The sequence below is a fragment of the Eubalaena glacialis genome, chromosome 2, assembly GCF_028564815.1.
Source record: "Eubalaena glacialis isolate mEubGla1 chromosome 2, mEubGla1.1.hap2.+ XY, whole genome shotgun sequence".
Taxonomy (NCBI): Eukaryota; Metazoa; Chordata; class Mammalia; order Artiodactyla; family Balaenidae; genus Eubalaena; species Eubalaena glacialis.
The window spans coordinates 61537717-61559679 of NC_083717.1; the positions used below are offsets into that span (position 1 = coordinate 61537717).

Below are 21963 nucleotides of genomic sequence, written 5' to 3' on the forward strand. Positions count from 1 at the left end.
CCACTCGCCACAACTAGAGAAAGCCTGCGCACAGCAACGAAGACCCAACGCGGCCAAAAATAAATAAATAAATTTATTTTTTTTAAAAAGCATTTAATCCTCACAAAGCCAATTTTACAGATGAGGAAACTGAGCTACAGAGAAGTGAAGTGACTTGCTCAAGGTTGGACAGCTAAGCAGGAGAGCTGGGATTTGAACCCAGAGCCCTGGTTACCACTGTGCTGTGGTGGTAAGAGCCCTGGGCTTGGGGTCAAAGACCTGGCTCCACCTCTTTGCAGCTGTGTAGACTTGCTCAAGTCCCTTAATCTCCCTCAGCCTCAGTTTCTTCATTTGCAGAACGGGGCAAAATTTTGTTGCAAATTCTGAAGGGCTGTACCCATGGTAGGACTGTCATCAGGCAAGGGGAGGGGCTGGGGAGACAGCAAGTGGTGGGATGGGGTTGAGGGTGGGCTGAAGCAGGCAGGTGTGACAGAGAGATTCTGATGGAGGAAAGGAGGGGCAAACACTCCAGGGGTACTCTTCCACCCATTCACTGGACAGAGAAACCGAAGCCAGGCACCCCTGATGCTAGGGCTAGGCAGAGCGCAGGCAGAGCCTCTAGGTGCTGGACGCTCTGTGATAATATTGCCCTTTCTCCTGCTTGGGACAAGGCTGATATTGTTGCCTGGGAGGGAACCAAGAGGAGCAGGACCCCAGCCTGAAGCTGTTAGGTAGGTGCTAAATCCAGGGTCAGATTTCCAGGAGGCAGCCCAGGAAGTTGAAACAGCCAGATTCGGGAGTCAGGCGGCCTGGGGTTCTGGTCCCATGTGGCCAGGGACCTACTCTCCATGTGGGGGCCTTGCAAGAACCACTTCCAGCTCTGAGCCAGCTTCCTCCTCCATAAAGTGTGGGCAGGAGTGTTGTCACCCACCTTGCAGGATTAGTTCGAGGCAAATAAATGATACCAGGGAGTTGAGAATCCCTCCTGCCTTGTGGGAGCCTCTAGAACACCTCTCCTTTACAGACTGGGAAACTGAGGCCCTGTCAAGGTTGCAACGCCAGTGGGCACAGAGCGGTGTAGAACCTCAGGCTGGTGCTTCTCTGCCCAAATGGCGTCCTGAAGAGACTTCAGAGGCAAAGCAGCCCAAAAACAGTCTGTGGGGTGGAGGGCATCTGTCCTTCCTCCTAGGCCTGGCGTGAGGACGCCCCTGACACAACCCAGGCGAGAGCAGAGGGCAGAGAAGTGACGGGACTAGCTCAGCTCACATCTCCTCCCAGCGGAGCTCTCCGGGAGCCCTTGCGCCAGAGCCCAGGAGGTCTGGGCTCCTCTGGGATTTTGTCCCAAATCTCTAAGGTGGAGCCTGGGAATGATCGAGCTGTAAGGGTCCCCTGACCCCTGACGGGGAGGAGCAGCCCAGCACGGGCCCTTTAAGAAGACTAGGGGTGGGGGGCAGACAGGAGAGCCCCGGCCTGAAACCGGAGCGCGCGAGCCAGTCGGCGCCTGCCCCGCCCCCGGTTAAGTAGGCGGCGGGACGCCCGGAGCCCCAGCCCGCGCCAGTTCTCTCAACTCGAGACTCTGGCGTCCAAGATCCAGGCTCCCAACTCCGCTCCTCGCCAGTCCCGCTGCCCAGCCCGCCGCGATGCGCTCGGGCCCGCGGCTCCTGCTCTCAGCCCCCGCCCTGACCCTGGCTCTGACCTTCGCTACGTTGGTGGGACCAGCATCCACAGGTGAGTGAGGGGCCTGAGACGCCGACCTAGACTGGCAAGAGCTGCGGAGGGTTTCTTAGGTAGAGGAAAGGGACAGGAGGACCCAGAAGTGGCCCCCAGACTGGGAAACGAGGGGACTGCACTTCTGCCACCCCAGGCTGGGGTCTCTGACAGTACCACCCCACCCCCAGGGGATGCAGGACCCCCAGCCATGGCTCTCGATCTAGGGGGTCATGTGGGCTCTGTTTATCTGAGGTTGGCCCCAGGGTCACTTCCCTAGGGCGTGGCTCTGTGCAGGATTGTTCTCTAGACGCAGTGGGGACACCCCAGTGCCGCCTGGGCTCCCTGTGCCCAGCAGGCTTTCTATGACTGAGTTGGTGCCCAAAGGACACGTAGTGACAGTGAGAAGCGAGTCCCCCACCTCAGACACCCAGGCAAGGAAGGGGGAGTGCTGCAAGGCGTGAAATGGGGAGGAAGCCACCCTGCCCCACCCTGTGTGAGGCCCCGCAAGCACCCCAGCCTCCTGGGGCCTCCTCCAGCTGCGCCCCAGCTCTGCTCCTGCTCCCCTTGTTCCCGGGTGCATTTTCTGTCTGGCCTCTTCACCACCACCTTCCTCCTGGCCTCCTCCTCCCCCTCCTGTCTTCTCTCTCCTCTCTCCTCACTGAGAAGGCCTAGTTAGTGACAGACAGGACCACCCACTCTTCAGCCTCCTAGAGGCAGGGCTGGTGCCCCTCAGATATCCTGTGCCCCTCAGACGGCTCTGGGCACCCCCCTGCCACACCTCCCTGTCCCAGGCATTGGTGCTTGACTCCAGCAGAGACTGCCGTCTGAGAGGTGCTAGGATGTATCTGTCTCTATTGCAATGCCAGAAATCCCACCATTATGGCATTCTTCCCTTAGTTAAGGCACAGTCTAGTTATGCCATAAGAACTGTGGCCTCAGGGCCCATCAGTCATTACTACCCATGTACGTATGAATCAGTGCTTCAACCTACATCTTTCAGGACCATTCCCAAGAACAACTTTGAGCAGAAGAAGGGCCTGAGTCTCCCTTCCAGGGACCTAGGCCACACCCCTCTCCCCATTAGATGGGGAAGCCAGTTAGAATGGACAGTAATCACGAGGCACCCAAAAGGGAAATGAGTCAGGGGAGGGCCCCCCAGTGGGGTGAGTCAGAGCTGGAACCCCAGGCTCCCTGTTCCTGTCCCCAGGGTCCCCATCCTTCAAGGTCTCAGGGCCTGGGTTGTGGGCTGGGCCTCTAGAGAGATAGAAAGGGGGCATCTGAGCTGACTAGAGAGGTCTGCTTGCCCAGCCTCCACCCAAGGGAGGGACTCCGGTACCCACCTCCTTGGGCTTCAACTGAGAGCCATTCTCAAATACCTTCTCAGCGTCAACAGTGTGCAGACATTGTGCTGGGCAGTCAGGAGTGCACAGAAATGCACAGGCTGGGCTTGGACTCATTCAGGAGGCAGAAAAGCAAATTAAAACTCAAACAGCAATTCCTATCGTGTCTGCAAAGATCCAGATGAGGAGAATGGTGAAGAGAAATTCAGAGGCAAGCTGGGGCGGGGCAGAGGGTGATCCTTGAGCCAAGCCTTGGAGGATGGGAAGGGGGTCAGAACTCCAGGCGAGGGCTCAGTGAGCAAAGGCTCTGAGGGGGCATGAGCAGAGGGAGGTTGAGATAAGGAGTTCCAGCAGCCTGGCTGGAAGGTATATATATTTTGAGCACAAGCCAGGAAGAGCCACTGGGCTGGGGCACAGAAACCTGAGATGGCAAAAGGCAGTCCACGGCCTATACCCTATTGGCAGTGGGGAGCCAGCGAAGCTTTTAGAGAGGAGAGCGACATGGTGCCAGTGGGGTTTTATAACATCAAGCTGACCCCGGCCCTTAGGAGGGATTTGGAAGCGGTGAGGGGGTGGGCAAGCTAGTATCCTGTCCCCCTCACAGGCAGAGCTCCCCTCCAATAGCCCACCCCTGTCCCCATTCAGTGTCCCCTCTGTCCCCCTGTCCTGGTCTCTGCAATAGGGACAGCCCCTACCGAGGAAGGTATCACTCCCACCCCTCCTGGACACCCCTAGCCCCAAAGGCCCCCAAGTCTCAGGTGCCAGAGTGAGGCACACTGGGATGCTTTCCCTGCACTCATCAACATTCCAGGGCATCCAGGTCATGGGACCTGAGAGTCAAGCACCTTTGGAGACCACCTGGGCCAACCTTCCAATTGTACAGACAGGGAAACTGAGGACCCAGGGAGGAAGCAAAGTGCTGTAACCCCCAGAGAAGCCCAGCTGCCCAACAAGAGCCCCTAGTCCCACTTTGTGGGAGCTCCCCACCTGCGTGAGCGGCTAGACTCGGCCCCTGTGCCAGTGTGGATGATAAGTGTGATGTCCAGCCCCTTCTAAGCCCTGTGGGAGGCCCAGCAGAGCCACAGGCATTGGGGAGATTGGGTTTGAGCTGATGTGCTTCCAGCCAGGGGGTACAGCACAAGCAAAACTGGGAGGTCAGAGTGAGCACAGAGCATGCAGTGCCAGTGGCTCCCGCACCTCTCCCCTGCCTGGCATAGCTGACTTTGAAAGGCAGAAGGTGAGGGGCTCACGTGGGACTCAGGGGGGGAGTAGCTGGCAGAGAGGGTTCCTGTGTAATCTGGGTGAGGGCTCTGAACTGATGGGGGTGTCTTAGAGAGCAGGGCTGGGGTGGAGACGGGGGAGCCTCAGGCGCAAGGAATTGAACCAGGGTAGATTCTGTTGCCTCTAAAGATGGTCTGGGCGAACGAGTGGTGCTGGAGACAGCCTCTCAGCCTTGTGTGTGTCTGTGTGTCTGTGTGTGTACGTACACTGCCCCAGCCCTCTAGAGCAGGGCAGGGGCCAGGGCCCTAGGCCCAGCCCCACCGGCCTCTGAAAAAGCTGTTCCAGACCAAGTATAACTGAGCCCCCCCTCCCAACATTCACCCGCCTGCCCAGCCAGGACAAGAAGAGCCTTTCAGTACTGCCCGCCTGGGGGGCCCGAGGAGGGGGCTGCGCCAGGTGGGCCAGGCGGCTGATGAAGGACCGGAGGGGAGTGGGGTGTGAGGAACTGGGCGTGCTGCCCAGGAGGGGGCGGGCAGGGGAGGGGGAGTTGGAAATAGCCCTGACTACACACTCACTGGCTCACACAGATGTGAGCCCGCGCAACAGTGCACACAACCAGCGGTGCTCACAGACCTGGGCTGGGTGGAGCCTTCAGGGAAGGAGGTGAGGACAAGATGGGGGCAGGGGGTGCTGAGCTGCGCTGGGGCTCCTATTCAGTGCCAAGAGCAAATAAGCAAGGGGGCCTTTGGGTCTGGGACTTGAGCCTGCTCCCTTCCAGGTCCCTCCGCTCCTTTACTGCCTTGCCGCCGACTCCTGGCCCCATCCAACTCCCCTTTTGCCTCCAACATGCCCCTGACCCAGCGTGGGTCCAGTTCGGTAGAGCCTTCCAGAGTTAAGACTCCTCCTCCAGGTGCAGGCTTAGGGTGTGTTTCAAAAGTACTGTATTACCATTATTACTAAGTGTGTATGAGTAATTTTTGAATGAACCAAATTTGTATGAACAATTTTGTACTTGGATTCTCCCTGGGGTAGGGGCTCCTGGCTCTCTGCTTCTCAGGAGGGTCCGTAAGTCCAAACAGGGGAGAGGATGGAGCTCTCTTATAACAGAGCTACCTCCAGAGACACTCCGTGGGGGGCACTAACCATGTTGTCCTGCAGCTTCACAGCAGCCCTATAAGTCAAGAAACATTCCCCATTTTACAGATGAGGAAACTGAGGCTCTGAGAACCAGAAGGACTGGCCTCAGGTCCCTCTTTGGGTACACAGGCCATGGTGTTCTCACTCACCCCAACAACAGCCGCCTTTCCCAGATCAGGCCAGGTGGGCAGCCACCGACCAGTGGACACAGGCCCCCCAGCAGAGGAGAGAGACAGGTCTTCAGGAGAGAGACAGGTCCCTGAGGACCCCAGATCTCTGTTCCCATCTCTGCAGACCCCTCCAGCAAGTGCCCCCTACCTTTCCAAACCCTCCCCACTTCCTCACAGCATAAGCAGATCTTCTTCAAGGAAGCCCACCACTCCTCCACCGACAGCTGGGGTGGCAAATGAAGCCCCATCTGTCTCAGATGTAGGGTAGTGGCTCTGGGGCTGCCGTCAAGGTGGCTTGGTGGCATGGCTCACTCATGTTCTGGACAGTGCGTCTCCTGTTGACCGTTCCTTCCTCCCACTCAGCTCCTGCCCACGCCCTTGCCGCTCCCAGCCTGCAGAAGAGCCAGCCCTGCCAGCTCTGACGTGCATTAGCCAGGCCTCCCGCCACTGCTCATGCTAAACCGTTTCAGTGTGTGTCTCTCTTGCGGTTTAAGTGTCATGGTGGGTCAGTAAGGCAGCCTCCCCTCCCAGACCTCACTGCAGAGACTCGCCAGCCCAGGCCAGCCCCCCATGGTTCATAGGGAAACCAGGGCCCAGAGAGGGGCAGCTATTTTCTCAGAGTCACACAGCAAATCCTTAGCAGGGTAGGGGGTAGACCTCTCTGCTGTTTGTCCTTGTACCCTGGTTTGGGTGTGGCCTTCCCCACAGGACCAGCAGCTCCCCGAGGGCAGACCTCCCATCTACTTTTCTCTGAGGTCTCCACTATCTTGCTGCACCCAAGACTGGGCCCAAAAGGGGCATAGAGATCACTGAGCCAACCAGGGGTTTTCAGACTGTGTCCAAGGTGCTCTGGGGCTTTACATTCCCATATCTGGGAATACAGGATGCTTGCACCACCCTGATTCATGCATAGCAGTCTCATGAACATGTGTTTACAGATCAGGGTTTTGTGTAAGATACAGTTTTGATAAAGTGTTCTGTGGCTTAAAAAAAAAGGCTTGAAAACCAATTAATTGCTTTGAGTTAAAACATACTGAGAGCAGGGGAGAGTCAGGTCACATACAAGAAAGGACTTCCTGGCTTTCAAAGAATCCAGATCAAGATTGATATCAATGGCCCCTGGAAGATGTCCTTCCCCAGGTGGAGCAAAGTCTGGGGGCCTGAAGGCAGGGAGCAGAGCGTAGTCCCACCTTCCTCCCAGCCAGGCCTGGGGACCTGGCCTCTCCTGCCCCAGCATCCCATTCCTGTCCCTCTCAGAACCAAATGGGACAGACCCTGTCCAGACCCTGTCCTGAGTATCCAGGTAGACAGCAGCCTCATGGTGCCACCTGCCTGCAGGCCCAAAGACACCATGGCTGTGGCTGGGCCCTCCCCCCAGTAGATCAGCCTCCACATTCAAGGTGATGCTGTGTCCCGCAGGCTGGCTGATGAACTAGACCATCAGATAATAATCCATAATCCCTGGCACCCTTCCACCTTTGCCCAAGCTGTTGCTTGCAACTGCTCTTCTTTTTTTCTCTCATCCTTCAAGGTCCAGCTCCAGCATCACCACCCCTGGCAGGCTTTTCCAACCATTGATTATTCAGGCCTACAGCCTGGTCTGCCCCCCTTCTGGGGCCCTGCCCTCCATCTCTGTGAGATTACAGGCCTTTCTCCCCCTACCTTCCTCTGGCCCCTGCCCCTGTTCTGTGACCTCCATCAGCGTGACACCCAGTAGGTGTACGTACACATGTGTGCAGACACACGCTTGCAAACACACACACACACACACACACACAGTGCCTGGCTCAGGGCCTAGCAAAGAGAGTGTCCACCCCTGGAGCCAGAAGCCTGGGGGAAGCCCCCAACTCAGGACACACAGCCCCCAGCTCCACCACCAGGCCAGGGCCTCTAGCCTGGGCCATCCTTCTCTCTGGGAAGATGGAGAGGGGGTGGAGGAGAGGAGACCAACTTCCGTTCCCACCTAAGACCAGCCCCTCCCCCTCCCACATTTCAGGATGGGGCAGCTATAAATATCAGTGGGCCCAGGATGCTGATTCCCACGACACCAGCCCTCCCTGCCCCTTCCCTTGTGCACAGTGACTGGGGCCAGTCCAGCTCTCCAGCCAGGCAGGCCTCCAGCCCAGACACACACACACACACACACACACACACACACACACTTCTCACCGTGGTGAGGGCAGGAACGAATCACCCTTTTTGGGCGTCTTGGAGCAGCTAAGAGTAAGCTTCCCTCCCGCCCCTCAGTCCTGACTCAGGCCCCACCTCTCCCTCCTCTGAGTCCTCAGCTCCTGGAACCTCTACAGGGCTGTGGGAGACAGGAGGCCAGGCTCATGGTGGTAAAGGACATGGTGTTAGAAAGCTTAGAATTTAATTCCAACCCTACAACTCGATGCCGGTGACCTGGCCTTTCTGAGCCTCAGTTTTCTCCTCTCTGAAATGGGATAAATAATTCCTACCTCCTATGTGTGTTGGGGATTAAAGCCCTTTGCCTGGAGTAAATGCTCAGTAGGTGCCTGGTCCTGAGGTTGCTGTTATTCTGTTATTCCCATCTTCTTCTGGGGTGGGGCAGGCCCAGCAATGGTGGCGGGGGATGGGTGGGGGGTGGGGGGGTGGTTCCTGCTTAGGAATCTTTGAGAAAGTTTCCAAAGCAGGGGTTTGGAGGGGGTCTGTGTGGGACGAAGTGACACGGAAAGGGAGAGGCAGGCTCCCAGGGCACCTGTCAAGCCAGCCTCTGCCCACCAGCCCAGGACCCTTCAGAAAGGGGGGTGGGGGTGGGTCCTGCATCTGACTGACTCACTGGGCTGAGGTCCACACACCTCTCCTGTGTGAGGAGAAGTAGGACAGCCCCTTGCAGCCCCACCCCAAAGCCTAATGGTCCCTTGGATGGAGATGGTTGAGCCAGGACGTAGCACAATCAATCTGTTGAACGAATGACCAAATGAAACTTAGACCCTGTCCCAAGAGCAGATGGGTGGGGATGGAGAGAAGGAGCAGGCCTCGGGACCTTTTATAGGATGGGGAGCCTAGAAGCCTGTCTTTTCCCTGCTCTCTGCCCACCCTTCAGGGGCCCCTCTGGAGGTAGGGGCTGGAGGCCAGGGCCCAGTGATGTGAGATGGCTCCCTTGAAGCTCCCATGGGGCTATTACCACCACTCATTAAGCAGTAGTGGCTGCATCATGAGGAGCAGGATCCAGAACGAAGGACTGAGGGATTCTCTCTATCCTGGGCTGCTTGGACCCATCAGGGGTGTTGGTGATGCCTGAGTCCATGTATGTGTAAGATCAGAGTTGGTGGAGGTGAGGGGAAGTGAGTCTCGGGAAATGGCTACAGAATGGGGTGAGCAGCCTTGGGGAGTGCCAACTGGAGGGACACTCTGGATATAAAGCCTGGGCCCCCAAGTCAAGATCCCAGTGTGGGGGCGTCCTCTGCTTTCACCCCCAGAGAGGTAACCTTCTGAACAGACTACTGGGCAAAGACTGGTCAGCTCCCCAAATGTGTGCTAATAGAATCCAGGCTCCCGCCTCCGGCTGAGGCTCCATCTCTGGACATCTGGTGCCCATGTGCTTCCGGACACTCATCTGGAGCCCAGCTGAGCCTCTCCAGGGGCAGGTACTCAAATGGGAGCCCGTCCCTCCAACTGTTGACAGCCCTGGGATAGAAGAGATATTGTAGGGACCTGAGCCAAATGTGTAATGGCAGCCCTTGGGATACCTGGCCCTGCTGTGTGGCCTTGGGCAGACCTCTGTCCGTCTCTGGGCCTCTGGGTAGGATCTTCATTCTCCAAGGTCAGCTCTAAAATTCTGAGCTCAAGCTTCTTGGGAATAGGACAAAGATCTCTGCTTCTATCCAGAGAGAGCTGGCTGCTTATCTGGGTCCACACAGCAAGGCAGGCTAGGCTAGGCTCAGAACAGGGCTGAGAGTCGGCCCAGCCTGCCAGAGCTCTCTGGCATCAAGAAACCGTTTTCCTAAGTTGGCACAGAGCCCTGGGGCTCTCCTGGGATGAAAGCAGCGGCTCCTCTCCACCCCCAGTTCCCCTCTTCCACCCCCGCCCCCAGCCCCAGCCCCACCCTACCAAAAATAAACCCAGTCACCCCATCTTGTACCAGCCAGACCCACCCAGCCCCTCCAGAGCCAGTTGAGTCACTGCTCAAAGCTGCTCCTTTTTTTAACTGTCTGAGTCACCGGTTGTGGCTGTAGCTCCATGACACATGGCCCAGGCTGTAGCCACCCCACAGCCCCCAATGGTACAACCAAGGGAGGGGAGGGGTCTGAATAGAGGCTGGAAGCAGGTGTGAGCCCAGGCCATAGCCTCAGCCTGTAACTCCTCCAGGCCGGGGGATTCACCTCCTAGCAAGTCAGAGCCCAGACCTGTCCCCAGCAGTCCTGGAACTGCCCTGCCCCCTCTGTCCAGGACAGTCCTTCCGCGATCTTGGCGACGAAGTCCATGTGCGTCGGCTCTGCCCCCACAGCTTTGCTTTGCCTCCAAACGGACCTGGGCCTCCCAGCATTAGATTGCCGGGAACAGAAGGTCTCCAGGTCCTGGGGGTGGGAGGAGTAGGCAAGGCCTGGCCTTCTTGGGTACAGGCCACAGAGATGCCTAATTCTTGCCCTTCCTCACCTGGATCCAACTCAGACTGACCAGTCTGCCCAGAGCACTGTGAAGACTTTCTGTGGGACGGAACCCCCCACTTCAGATCTCCCCTTGCTTCCTCTGTCTCCCCTCTATTCAGGGCGTCTGCTGGGCTGCAGATCTCTCTCCCCGGACCCCTGCCTGTCTCTGTGTCCTCCCCAAGGCTGTCTATCCATCTCTCTCTCCCCATCCCTGCGTCTCTCTCTGGCTGCGCTGTTCTCTTTCCTTTACCCAGTCCGCTGGCAGGTGGCACCCGCACCCCCAGAGGTCCTTCTCTGCCTCCTGTGCCTTGCAGACATATAACACACCCTCACCTCCACCCATTCCCACACAGGGCTCTGGGCCCCAGGGACCGATTCTGAGAGAAAATTTCCATCCTCCTCACCCCAGTCCCCTCCTTCCCCTGCCCCAAAGCGCAGGCTACATCCTGTCCCAGGGAATGTCAGGATCCCACAGGCACTTCCTTGGGGGCTGAGAAAGGGGGGCAGGGGGCCTGGGAATGGCTCCACCCCCAGCCCCTGCCTGAGCGGGAGCCTGCGCCTCAGACCCCATCCATCTCCTGTCTGTGGCTATGGCCTCCAGCTATAAATAGGTGTTCTGATTCTATTTTCTTTAAAAACAAGCACCAGACTGTCACCACAGGCCCAAAAAAGCACTCCCTGGCTGGGGCAGTGCCCCAGTCCGCCCCAGCCATTGTGTCCAGCCTCACCCCACCCCCGGCTGCAGGCACCGGGGGCCCTGGAGGGCAGAGGAGGACTGAAAGAAGCCTGGAGGTAAGACAAGTGGGGGGCAGAGCTGGGGCAAGCTCCCAGGTGCAGCCCCTCCCTGCTGGGTCAGCCAGGGAATGTGGCACCCCTCCTGCCCTGTTGGGCCCCTCCCTCCTATCTTGCCATCTCCCGTCACCAGTCTTGTCCCTTTGAGGCTCACAGTGTTAACAGAGAGAGGTGACAGTCACACAACTCCCCAAGCCACGGTTGAGTCTCTTTGCACCCCAAATGCAGAGAAGGAGCTACGGGCTATGGGGAAGGGTGGGGGAAGACTTCTTCCCTGAAGGGGCATGAGGGCATTTCACAGGCAAAAAAGAAAGAAGAGCTTGCTGGGCAGAAGGCCCAGCCTGAGTGAAGGCCAGAATGGGGACCTGTTAGGTGTGGATGGAAAACAGCCCAAGGTCTGGTGAGGCTGGCACGTGGGGTGTTCAAAGGAGTGAACAGGAAAGCCTGGCGGGGCAGGGGCAAGGTCACCCAGCACCTTCAGTGCCACACCAGAGGGCTGGGGCTTGATGATGGGGCACTGGGGAGCCATCGAAGGCATCCAGGCAAGGGAGGAGGATGGAGTACCTCAGTTTAGGTTAACTGTGGCTACAATTAGCAAAGGGAGGCAGCAAGGGATGGTGACCATGTGTCTTGTGGGATGGCACAGAGAAGCAAGAGGGGGAGACAGAGTTGAAGGACAAGTAATGGAGCTGAATGGATGGAACATTCATTCATGGTCAGGAAGAGGGAGAGGGTCAGAGCAACTTTCAGATTTCTGCCCAGCGGTGGGTGCGTGTGGGGCCTTCACTAGGTGGTGAGCAGGTTGGAGGAGAGATGATACTGAGTCTGGCTTGAGCGGGTGGGCTTGGGTTTGGGGGTTCCTATAGATGTTCCCGGTGTAGACGTCTAGGGGGCATTGGCAGGCAGGCCCAGAGCCCTGGAGACTTGGTGCTTGAGACAGAGATATGGGTATGACAGCAAAGAGGCAGTGCCTGAGGTCAGGGGAGAAGAGGTGGGCTGGAGAGAGGATGGCAGAGGTGGGGCACAGCTCAGTGGGTGCTGACGGACTGAAGGGGTCTGCGGAGTTGTCAGATGGGGGTACTAGGCAAGGAACTATTCCAAGAGGAGTCAGGCCTGCCCAGCAGTGGAGCGGGGGCCAGGGCGTCTCAGTCTGGGGATCTCTGGCAGAACCTGGTTAGCACAGAGGCCACCAGCAAGGACACTGTGGTTTCCTGGCCCACCCTCCTAGGCCACACACTCCTGCTGGCACAGCACCAGTGCCAGGAACTTGCTTCTCTGCCTGGCTGCTGTCAGACAGCAATGCTGTTAGGAAATCCCTCCTATGGGGCAAATGTCACCACCATTTGATCCTTGCATTCCCTTAGGTGCTCATGTTTCATCTGTTGGTACATGTGTATGGGCCTCCTGGATGGCAGATGCGCTGGCCCGGAGATACAGGCCCTGGGTCCTGTCCTCAAGAGCCTCCAGTCTAGCCAGGCCCATGGCCCCTCAGGCCAGAGGTGGCTGTGCTGTACCCACTGTAGTGATCACACCTCCCCACCAGCCACTTCCTGCTGGGCTGGGCTGGCCAGGGTGTGTGTGTGTGTGTGTGTGTGTGTGTGTGTGTGTGTGTGTGTGTGTGTGTGTGTGTGTGTGTGTGTTGGGGGGATGATCCCTGACCCAAGCCTCTGCTTCCCCCAGTCTCCTGGATGTGGGACTTCTGTCTGTGGGGTCATCCCACCCCTCTTTCCTATATTTCAGATGGGGGAACTGAGGCACAGATGGCTGTGGCTTCTCCAAGGCACACAGCCTGTTGAGCACAGTCTGTGCCAAATTCGTCCAGGCTTCTGTCCAAACCCACAGTCATTGCTTCCACTATCCCCCGTCCCAGCTCGCACACTCACTGTCTCCAAGGCCAGCCTGCCAGGCTGGGGGAAGCCCTGAGACACCTCCCCAGCAGCCCTGCCCTTAGCGGTTTCTCATCCCAGAGCGATGGGGAGACTTGGAGATGAGCAACAGGCGTCCCACCTCTGGCTTCTGCCCAAGAGAGGGGCTGGCCCATCAGAGAGCAGGCTTCTCACCCTGGGCAGAGCCCACGCCCCCTGCCTCTCCACCCTCGTCTCTCACCTCCAAGACCCCAGTGGGCATGGGTAGCACTCTCAGTGGTTTCTGGAATGTGCCATCTTCAGCCAGCCTTGAAGAAGGTCCCTCCCTGATGCGGCCGGCCCCAGACCAGACCCCATCCAGCCACACTGGGAAAGGCCAGCTGCCGAACCACCCATCAAAAGCAGATGCTTTCCCCTTCCTTCCTCACTCCCTCCCACCTCCACCCCCGACCCTGAGAGAGGGAGCCCGGAGCCCCTGAGGACTGAGGACGAAGGACCGAGGAGGACCGGAAAGGAAGGGAAAAAAGTGTGTCTTCCCAGGCAGGAGGCCAGCTCTCACACCCTCCTCCCACTGGGGCCAGCAGCAGATGCTCCACTTCCGATTCACAGGCAGCAACCAAACCCCCCACCACCACCCTCCCTGCTTCTGTGTGCACACACCCCTCCCGGAACCCACAGCACTCAGCTCTGGAGCCATACCCACAGGGGCTCGAATCCCAGCCTTGCAGCTGCTCATCTTTAGGCCCTAACACAGATGACTGCTGTCTTTGACCCTCAGTTTCCTCACCAGTAAAATGGGAGCAACCTCACAAGGACCCTGTTGCAGTGGGGGACTGCAGACCCATGCCAGGCGAGGGTCCTTCACTCTGTTTCTTCCCTGCCAGGGCCCCTACCTCAGCCTGGGCCCACTGAGATGAGGATCCCACCTTGGTTCTGGGGCCAAGAAAGCCGGAAGGAACGGGATGTGGAAAAGGGCATAGAAATCCACTCAGCTGCCCTATAAGGAGGAAAATTATAAGGCAAGGAAAAGCCGCTCGGAATTGCTCCATGCCACAGCAGCCCCACCCTGGGGAGCAGCAGGGCCTCCACAAAGACTCCATTGAGGGCCCCGCTTCCTCCACACCCCTGCCCTCCAGCCTGGGTGGACTCTGGGCTGCTTCTTCCAGCAAAACCTCTCATTTTCCCTCCCACTTCCTCTGTGCCCCACGTGGCCCCAGGGTTGGAACATGTGGCTGGGAGCCCAGGGCACCAACCCTGCCCCTGTCGATGTCTGTGGACCAAGCTCAGCATCTCCCACCCCACCCGTTCCCTGCTTCCTCTCCTGGGGTACTCACCTTCCAGAGGGGATCCCTGAATTGGAAATGTTCCCCAGTGTACGCCACTCAGCATGGGTGGCCTCCGGATGCTTGGTTAGAGGACCAGTAGCTGAGACCAGTGACCAGAGTCAGGGCTCAGCCAATAGCTAAGGAAACTGTTGTCCTGCCCTGGCCTCCTTGGCCTTGAAAGGAACCAGAAAGGCAACCAAAGAGGTCAAGTACCCCGAGAGTGAGTCTCAGGGCTCAAGAGTTCTTGGAGCGAGGAGGGATGGGGCCATCTTGACCACAGCGAGGTCTCCGTAGTGTTGAGACGGGGAGGTGGTCAGACAGGGCCTGGCGTTCCTGCTCTCTATTGAGACAGCTTTTGTCTCCCAAGAGGAAGGCTGCTTCTTTAAGTCCCATGTGATTTTGAACTAACCTACCGTTGTTCCTATGGCTGTGGCTCACAGGGCAGGAGAGGAGCAGGCGGTCGGTAGGCCTCTGGGATGGCTCTGGGTTATTCCCTGGTCCGGAATCAGTGGGTAGGAGAGCCAGTGCGGTGAGCACAGTGGGTCTGCCGGTGTGTGAGCCTCTCGCAGGCAGCCAGCCCTGGCAGGTAGTGAGCCATCTAGCCTTGGCTGTATGACCCCTGTGTCACCACCAAGGGCAGGTTATGTTGTCCCTTTGGTCTGACCTGAAGTCATCCCCGTAACTTTCCCCCGTTACCTTCAGTGGTAACAGGCTTGGTGGAAGGTCATAGCTCGGTTTGGGAGGGCTGAGCCTTGGGGGGCTATGGAACATGCTGAGGGAAGGGCAGACACCTGAATAGATGCAGTGACCGCTTCTCCCTTGCCCGAGAGCCCAGGGAGGCAGGCGTGGCCAGGGAGTCATGGTCCAGTACCCAGAGCCAGCCTGGGCCCACCGCACCAGATCCTCACATGCCCACGCTCACCTCGACCCGCTGCAACGCATGGCGCTGCCCTGCACTCATTCACACTCACACCCACACGCAGCCCGCTGTGGCCGTTCAGGAGTCTGCAGTGCTCTGTGGGGCTGAGTTCTCATCTCAGAATATTTGCTTTCCCAGCTATGAAATGGGCGGGAGCAGTAGGGAGCATCGGCCTCACCGGCAGTCCTGGGAGCTGAAGCTCTGGTTCTAAATCAGAGGGAACTTTCCACCCCACCCTCCTCAGAGGTCCCCTGACTTGGCGGCAGAGTGCTGGTAACGAAAAAGCAAGTCCCTTGGAGGCGTGAGAGGAGGGGATCAGGCCTGAGGTCCAGAGGGCCTGGGTGACGGGGGCAGAGCCCCGGGCCCATCCCTGCTCTCACACAGGGCCGGCATTCAGCCCTCAGGTGGGCCACGCACACACACGCACCCACGAGGGGAGACACAGAGCCCTTCATCCCTGCCTTGGCCCTCCCGGAACACCCCACCCCGCAGCCCCCCGTCAGACTCCCTCAGGGGGACTCTCCCAGCCTCACCGCTGCCTACCCAGGGCCGGGATCTGGAACCAGGATCTGTCACCCCTGGTGCCAAACCCCAAGAGGCTACGGTGGAAAAGCCCAGCTTTGCCCCCTCCCTCCGCAGCTGGCTGGTGGGGTGCCCCCTCCTCACCCTCCTAGATCCTGTGCACGGCAGCAGGCTCACTGCCAACATCCTGCCTTTTCTGTCTCTCTTGGTTTTTCCTCCCCCATCTCCTTCCTCAGGCCTCCGTCTGGATCCCTGAGTTCAGTCTTTGTGGAGGAGGGGGTCTTTATTTCTCATTCTCACTTTTACTATCTTTCTCAGGCTTTCTGAATCTCCCAGGTTAGTTCTCCTTTTCCATCCCCGTCGCTACATTATTATATTTGTGCGTGAATGAATGAATGAATGAATAATGGTTCCCAAGTCTCTCCCCATCCGTCTCTCACCTCCTGCTCCGCCTCGGTACCACTGGATGTACCTTCCCCACATCCTCATGTCCAGGTCTCCCACCACCCACCCTTGACTGTGGGGCCGGGCACTTTCCACCGGCCATCCTGCCGGCAGCTCTGGGCTCCCAAACTTTCTCCCTTATAAAGTCAGGCAGCAGCAGACACCCAGGAATGCTGCTGCTGCCCATGACGCATGCCAGCTCTGGGGCCGCCTAGCTGCTCCCAGGCAACCAGGAATGTGGTGGGAGGGAGCACACAGAGATTGACTGCCCGGCGTGGGGTGTCCAGGCAGGCAGGGCTCCGACAGGTGGCAAGGCCAGGAGCTGCAGGCTTTCTGCTTCTCTCATTCAGATTGCTTCTCCTCTGGAGCCTCAGTTTGTCTGTCTGGTAAGTGGAAGCCAAGTACCCTACTGCAGGCAGGGGCCACAGAGAACTCTGATGTTGTGGAACCCATCACCAAGGAGTGAGGGTCCCAGGGCTGGGGAGGCAAGTCTGGCTCTCTGGACTGTTCTGGGGCAAGGGTGGTGCTCCCAGTTACAGCCGGGATGGGACAGAGGGAAGAGGGGGGCCAAAGACCAAGAGAGGGAGAGAAGAGGAAAAGCAGAGGCAGAGACAAGGGACATGTGGGACAGAGACGGGGAGAGAGACAGACTGGCCAGCCCCAGGGGTTCTGAGGACCCAGAAAGAGCAGGGTCTGCAGCAACCCCAAGACTGGAAAGGCACTCATGCTTGAGACCCTGCCCCTGGCCAGCCTGGGAGGGGGTGGGGAGCCTGAGAGAGACTGAGAGGCCAAAATCCTGCTGATAGGCAGAGGGTTGAGCGCCATGATGGAAGTAAGCCTCATGTTTGGGGTCCCCCAGGGACAGGGACCAGGTCCCCATTCATAAACATCCTAGGAGTGGCCCAGGGAGCCAGGAGATGCCAGCATAACCCATGCTCTGCCAGAGGGTGGCTTGTTGGGAGACCTTGGCCTAGGCTTCATCCCCCTGTGTGAGAAAGGGCCGCAGTGGGGACGGATACAGACTCTTTCTGTGCTCCCAGCCCTCCTCTCAGGAAGAGGGATGGAGCACCCACCCTGGGCCCAGACAGCAGCGCCCTGTTCGTGGGCAGGAAGGGTGGGAAGCTGTGGGATTCTCCACCTTCAGCAAACCTCTCGGGTGGATGGGTGCCGGGCGGGAGGGGCAGCAACCCTCCAGGAACACACTGCCCCTTTCATGGAGTCAGGCACAGCCAAAGTCATGGCGGGCGGGCACCGAGGGGCAGGACAGGCCTGGGCACAATCACTGCTCTGTCCTGGCAGCTCCCAGCCCACACGCGTACCCATGCACAAACACACAGCCTTACGCAAACCCAAAATACACTCCCAGCAGCCACCCACATACTTGCACACGTATGCAAGTACACATCTACACCCCCCTGGACATTCACCTGTGTATCTTCTTCCAGGCAGAGAAACCCATATCTGTGGCACTCGTCCTGCCCCTCCTAATTGTCCCCCAGACCCTTTGGGGTGTCCTGCTCCCCCCGTGCCAAAGGCCTGGAGCCACCCAAGCAGCCCATACCATTAACCCTCTGCACACTCACGTTTGAGAGCAGACCCAGACCAGAAAGGGACCTCCAGGACTAATCCCCACAGACAGGAGGAGAAAAGAGTGGGAAGGAGTGCCCATTTTACAGAATGGTGGCACTGAGGCCTGAGTTGGGCCCCTTCTTCTGGCCCAGAGGGCAGCCCACATAGCTGCTGCAGGCCTGAACTGGTGTTTTGATGAATCATGGGTCTTCTTGGCCCAGCAGAGTCAAGGACAGTTCTCCAGGCAGTAATGATGCCTCCTCTCCTCCCCCCGCTGCCCTGGCACCCCTCTCAGGCTGCTGAGCCTGGTGTGGCCCATGCTTCTTTTCTCTCTACTCCTCTGTCTTCATTTCCAGAACCTGTATATCCCTGCCAGTCTCTTGGCCTTGCTTACCTCTGAGACTGCCCATTTCCCTCCCTCTCTGCTCCTCTACACAACCCTCACCTCCCCCAGGAAGCCCTCTGGGATTGACTCCAAGCTCATGACTTCTTTATCCTTCATCCCCTCTCCATTCAAAGCCCCTCTCCAACTGTCTGCCTGCCCCCAGCCCAGAACGGGGATTCTGGGTTCTTACAACTGCAGCCCATCAGAGACAGTAAGAGAGGCAGCAGAAGGAGACCAGGAGGTGGGGGGAGTGGCACTGTCAGAGTTTCCAAAATCCTGGCCAGCAAGGCCTCAGAGGCCTCCGTTGGGGCGAGGGGGCTGCCTGGCCTGTGCGCTCCCAGCAGCACAAGGCAGCTTGTGTGAGCCCTTTCCCGCCTGGCCCCGCAGGAAACAGCAGGGCTCAGCCCCTCAATGGGCCCATTCAGACCCCAGCTCTCTGGAAAGAACCTCTGCTTCCTGTCACCCTCCCACTCTGGCCTGGAGAACCAGGCCTAACAGGCTGCTACTCTCCCCTGCTGGGAGGGTGCTGGAGGCAGGTGGCTCAGTGGTTAGAGCCAGCCAGCTACTTCAGTTCCTGCCTGCTCCTCAGCTTGACTGTGCCCTGGCAGGTTGACATCCACCTTTAGCAAAAGGGAGTGTGGGTGAGGGCTTGTGCTCACTCCCACACAGGGGAAGCAGTGGGCCCCCAAGCCCTGCGTGGTAGGCAGGTAAATGTTTAGCAACAGGCTCTCCTGAGAGAGGGAGCCCTGATTTGTAGTGTTTGCCTCTTTCCGTGGTATAAATATTCTCACTGGGCAACATCACCTGGCTTGCAAAATTCCTGAAAATGTAACAATCAGCTCTTGCCAGCTGTTCTGAGTTCCTACATGCCACGGTGGTGGCTCCATCCTGCGGGGCCACCTGCCCCCACTCTTTGGCTGTGGCTGCCCTCAATTTAGTGTGCTGCATTTTGTTCTTAAGAATCGATGATCTTGCAGATAAGGCACACCTGTAGGTGCTTGCCAGCTGCCAGTTCCCTGGTCTGTCCCTCACGGGCACTGAGGTGTCCTGGGCCTGCTGGGCCGTGTCCGCCTGGATGGTTTTGCAGTTCTCCTTTGATTGCTTTAACTTCCCAAACAAGGCTCTGGTGTTGCCAGCAAGTGCTGGCAAGAGGGGATAAGTAGAAGGGATTTCAGCTCAGCCCGGGGGGAAGAGCATCATCTTTCTTGGACATCCCTCCATCCCTCCAGGCTGTGTTGGCTGCCCTTAGGACATACAAGTCTGGGACTCCTCCAGTGGCTGATGCTACTTCTTCAGGTGCATGTCAGCTGGCTCAGGCTGCCCGGGGACCAGCATGTATATGGCTGGTGCCAGATCATCCCTATCTAGGCCATCAGCCTTTACTCACTCTCACCGGATTTAAGAGAAGCCCCAGGGGGGTGAATCATCTTTGTAATCCAGCCCTGTCTCCCAGCCCAGTCAAGTCGGGAGAGTCAACACTATATTTGGCACTAATCTCCACAAAAGGAATGGACCAGAAATTGTGGCAGCAGGTTAGAGGCCAAGGGAGGCTAATTTGGGGAAACTGCTTGGAGGGGGTAACAACTTAAAAAGAGGAGGTGTCCCAGTGTGGGACAAAAGGGGCCCTACACAGTGACCACTGACCCTGGGAAACCCCAAATATGACCTCCTGTCCTGGGAGGCCCTCTGGCCTGCCCATCAGGCCGTCATCCCCTCCCAGGCCTTGTCTTCAGCCTCAGACCGAGGCTTGGAGAACTCAGCTCTTGTCATCCCTGGCTTCCTGGCCATGGTAGAAATAAAGGGGCCGGATCTGACCGTTCACCAGGGACCTTTAATAGCTAAGCAGCAGGAAACAATACAGGGTGATGGAGGAAGTCTGGCCCATTTTGGGTCCGGCACTGCACGTGGTCTCCGTCTAGCCTCAGAGCCTTTGCTCTTCGATGGACAGGCCAACAAGCTGCCCCCCCCGACCCCCAAAGACAGCTGGGAGCATGGCCCAAGAGAGACGCAGGGATGGGTGGGTTGCCTGACTTACCACCACCAGAGCCCAGCTGTGGTCCCAGCCAACCCAGGGGCTAAACCATATGGGCGCTTAGGAGAAGGAATTTGAGCAGGGATCAATTTGGGTAGAGGTGGTTCTCCTAGAGCTTCATTCCTGGGGGTTGTGAGCATCGGGCCAGGTGATCAGGCCAGTGACCATTTCCCTTTGAGCCAGACCCAGGATGGAGATTCATCTGGGGCCCAGGGGAAGAGAGCCAGAGCCGCCAGAGGCCTCTGGCCCCAGAAACCTCCGAGGAAGAAACCTGAGATGCTTGAAATGCTGGGTCTGGCCTCCTTCAGAGCCAGGGTCTGGACTGGACACAAGGTGAGGCCGTGCCTTCTGGTGCCAGGACCAAGCAGGTGCTGGGACCAGCTGAGGCCACGGGACAGCGCCACATGGGAGAACTGTGAGGGAGCACCAGCATGCCACGCCCTCCCTGCAGCCCACCCGTCCACCCTGCAGCACCTCTGCTCCAGGCAAGGGGCTAAGCTTCACCACAGCTCTCTCTGTCACACAGCCTCCTTCTTCGGAGAGAACCACCTGGAGGTGCCTGTGGCCATGGCTCTGACTGACATAGACCTACAGCTGGAGTTTTCTACGTCCCAGCCCGAAGCCCTGCTTCTCCTGGCGGCAGGCCCGGCTGACTACCTCCTCCTGCAGCTCCACTCTGGACACCTGCAGGTCAGTGACATCTCCCTGCTGGACTCCTTCTCTAGCTTTGAGTGGCCCCCAACCGGCTGTGTGACCTTGTGGGAGTCACTTTCGCCTTGAGGTCTCAAGTTCCCCACTGTGAGATGGACAGAAGCATCCCAGAAGGTGTGACTTCCTCATGAACCAGCTCTGCCCTCCTGCTCTCTAGCCACACTTCTCACCACGACCCCTAGCCGGTCCTTTGTGTTCTGACCACCCTGACTGCTTTCAGTTCCCTGCCGTCTTGTGGTCTCTTGCTGCCAGGCTTTTGCTCACTACACTCTCTCTGCCTGGTGCAAACCTCACTCATTCCCTGCACCTGCCTAACTCCAGCCTCTCCTTGAAGTCTCAGCCTGGTCATCCCTTCCTCACCTGGACTGGGTCCCCTCTCCTGGGTTCCAGCACCCCCGTGCACTCCTCTGGCATAGCACCAATCACCCTGATTCACCACGGTCTGTCGATGATGGAACAACCAATACTGCCACAGCTTCCTCAGTTTTCTGTTTCATCCTTCAAGTCACCACAAGCTTTATTAGCAAAGAGTCTTCTGGCTCTCTCTTGAGGCTTCCCCCTAACCATGAAGAGTTTGAGAACATGAGGTCTTAGTCCAAATTTGGGGGAGCCATCTGCTTCCACACCCCAGGGGAGAGAGGCCTCTGGTCCTCTCAGTCCCTCAGCTGCTTTCAGTCTATCTGATGCTGCCATTGCTTCTCACTGCCACAAGGTGTCACTGTTGAACATGGCCTGGTACAACCCAGCACTGATGCTCTTCCTCCCTGCCAGGTATATTGATGTCACACCCCTAGAAAGGTGCTCCATACGTGGACTCCCAAGGCCATATGTTCTCAGTGCTCTGCTCTTTCAGTTTCCATACTCTGCCACCACCCATTTTACCATCTGGTTGTGGGAACACCACACCAGAGCCGTTTCTGGTGTCAATGTCCTGGGGACAGAACTATGTCTCTCTTCTCTCCCCAAGGACCTCCCCTTGGGCAGGTCAAAACACAGAGCATCTGATTGGGCTCCCCATTCCTGAACAGTGAGCCTGGCTGCCTCAGTGACCCCACGGTGTTTTGCTCTACTTAGGGGGACTCATCAAGGGATTCCCAGGTGCCCATTATGCCAGGGGAAGAATCTTCTGTATTCCAAGGTGATTTTCCTAGCACCTCTCACCCAAGGAAAGAAGGGAGACATAAAAGAATTTAGGCTGAATCTCTAGGAAAGCATCTTGCTGTATGACA

The 21963-nt window shown here is 57.9% G+C and overlaps 1 protein-coding gene across 1 annotated transcript in view; it reads left to right on the plus strand.

Moving 5' to 3' along the window:
* The first annotated feature begins 1520 nt into the window (after nucleotides 1-1520).
* Nucleotides 1521-21963, plus strand: part of CSPG4 (chondroitin sulfate proteoglycan 4) — a 35613-nt gene continuing 15170 nt past the window's right edge. The window contains exons 1-2 of the mRNA XM_061180029.1: nucleotides 1521-1707; nucleotides 20550-20713. Coding sequence (XP_061036012.1) covers nucleotides 1620-1707; nucleotides 20550-20713 — 252 coding nt within the window. The 5' untranslated portion in view covers nucleotides 1521-1619. The remainder of the gene's footprint in view (nucleotides 1708-20549; nucleotides 20714-21963) is intronic.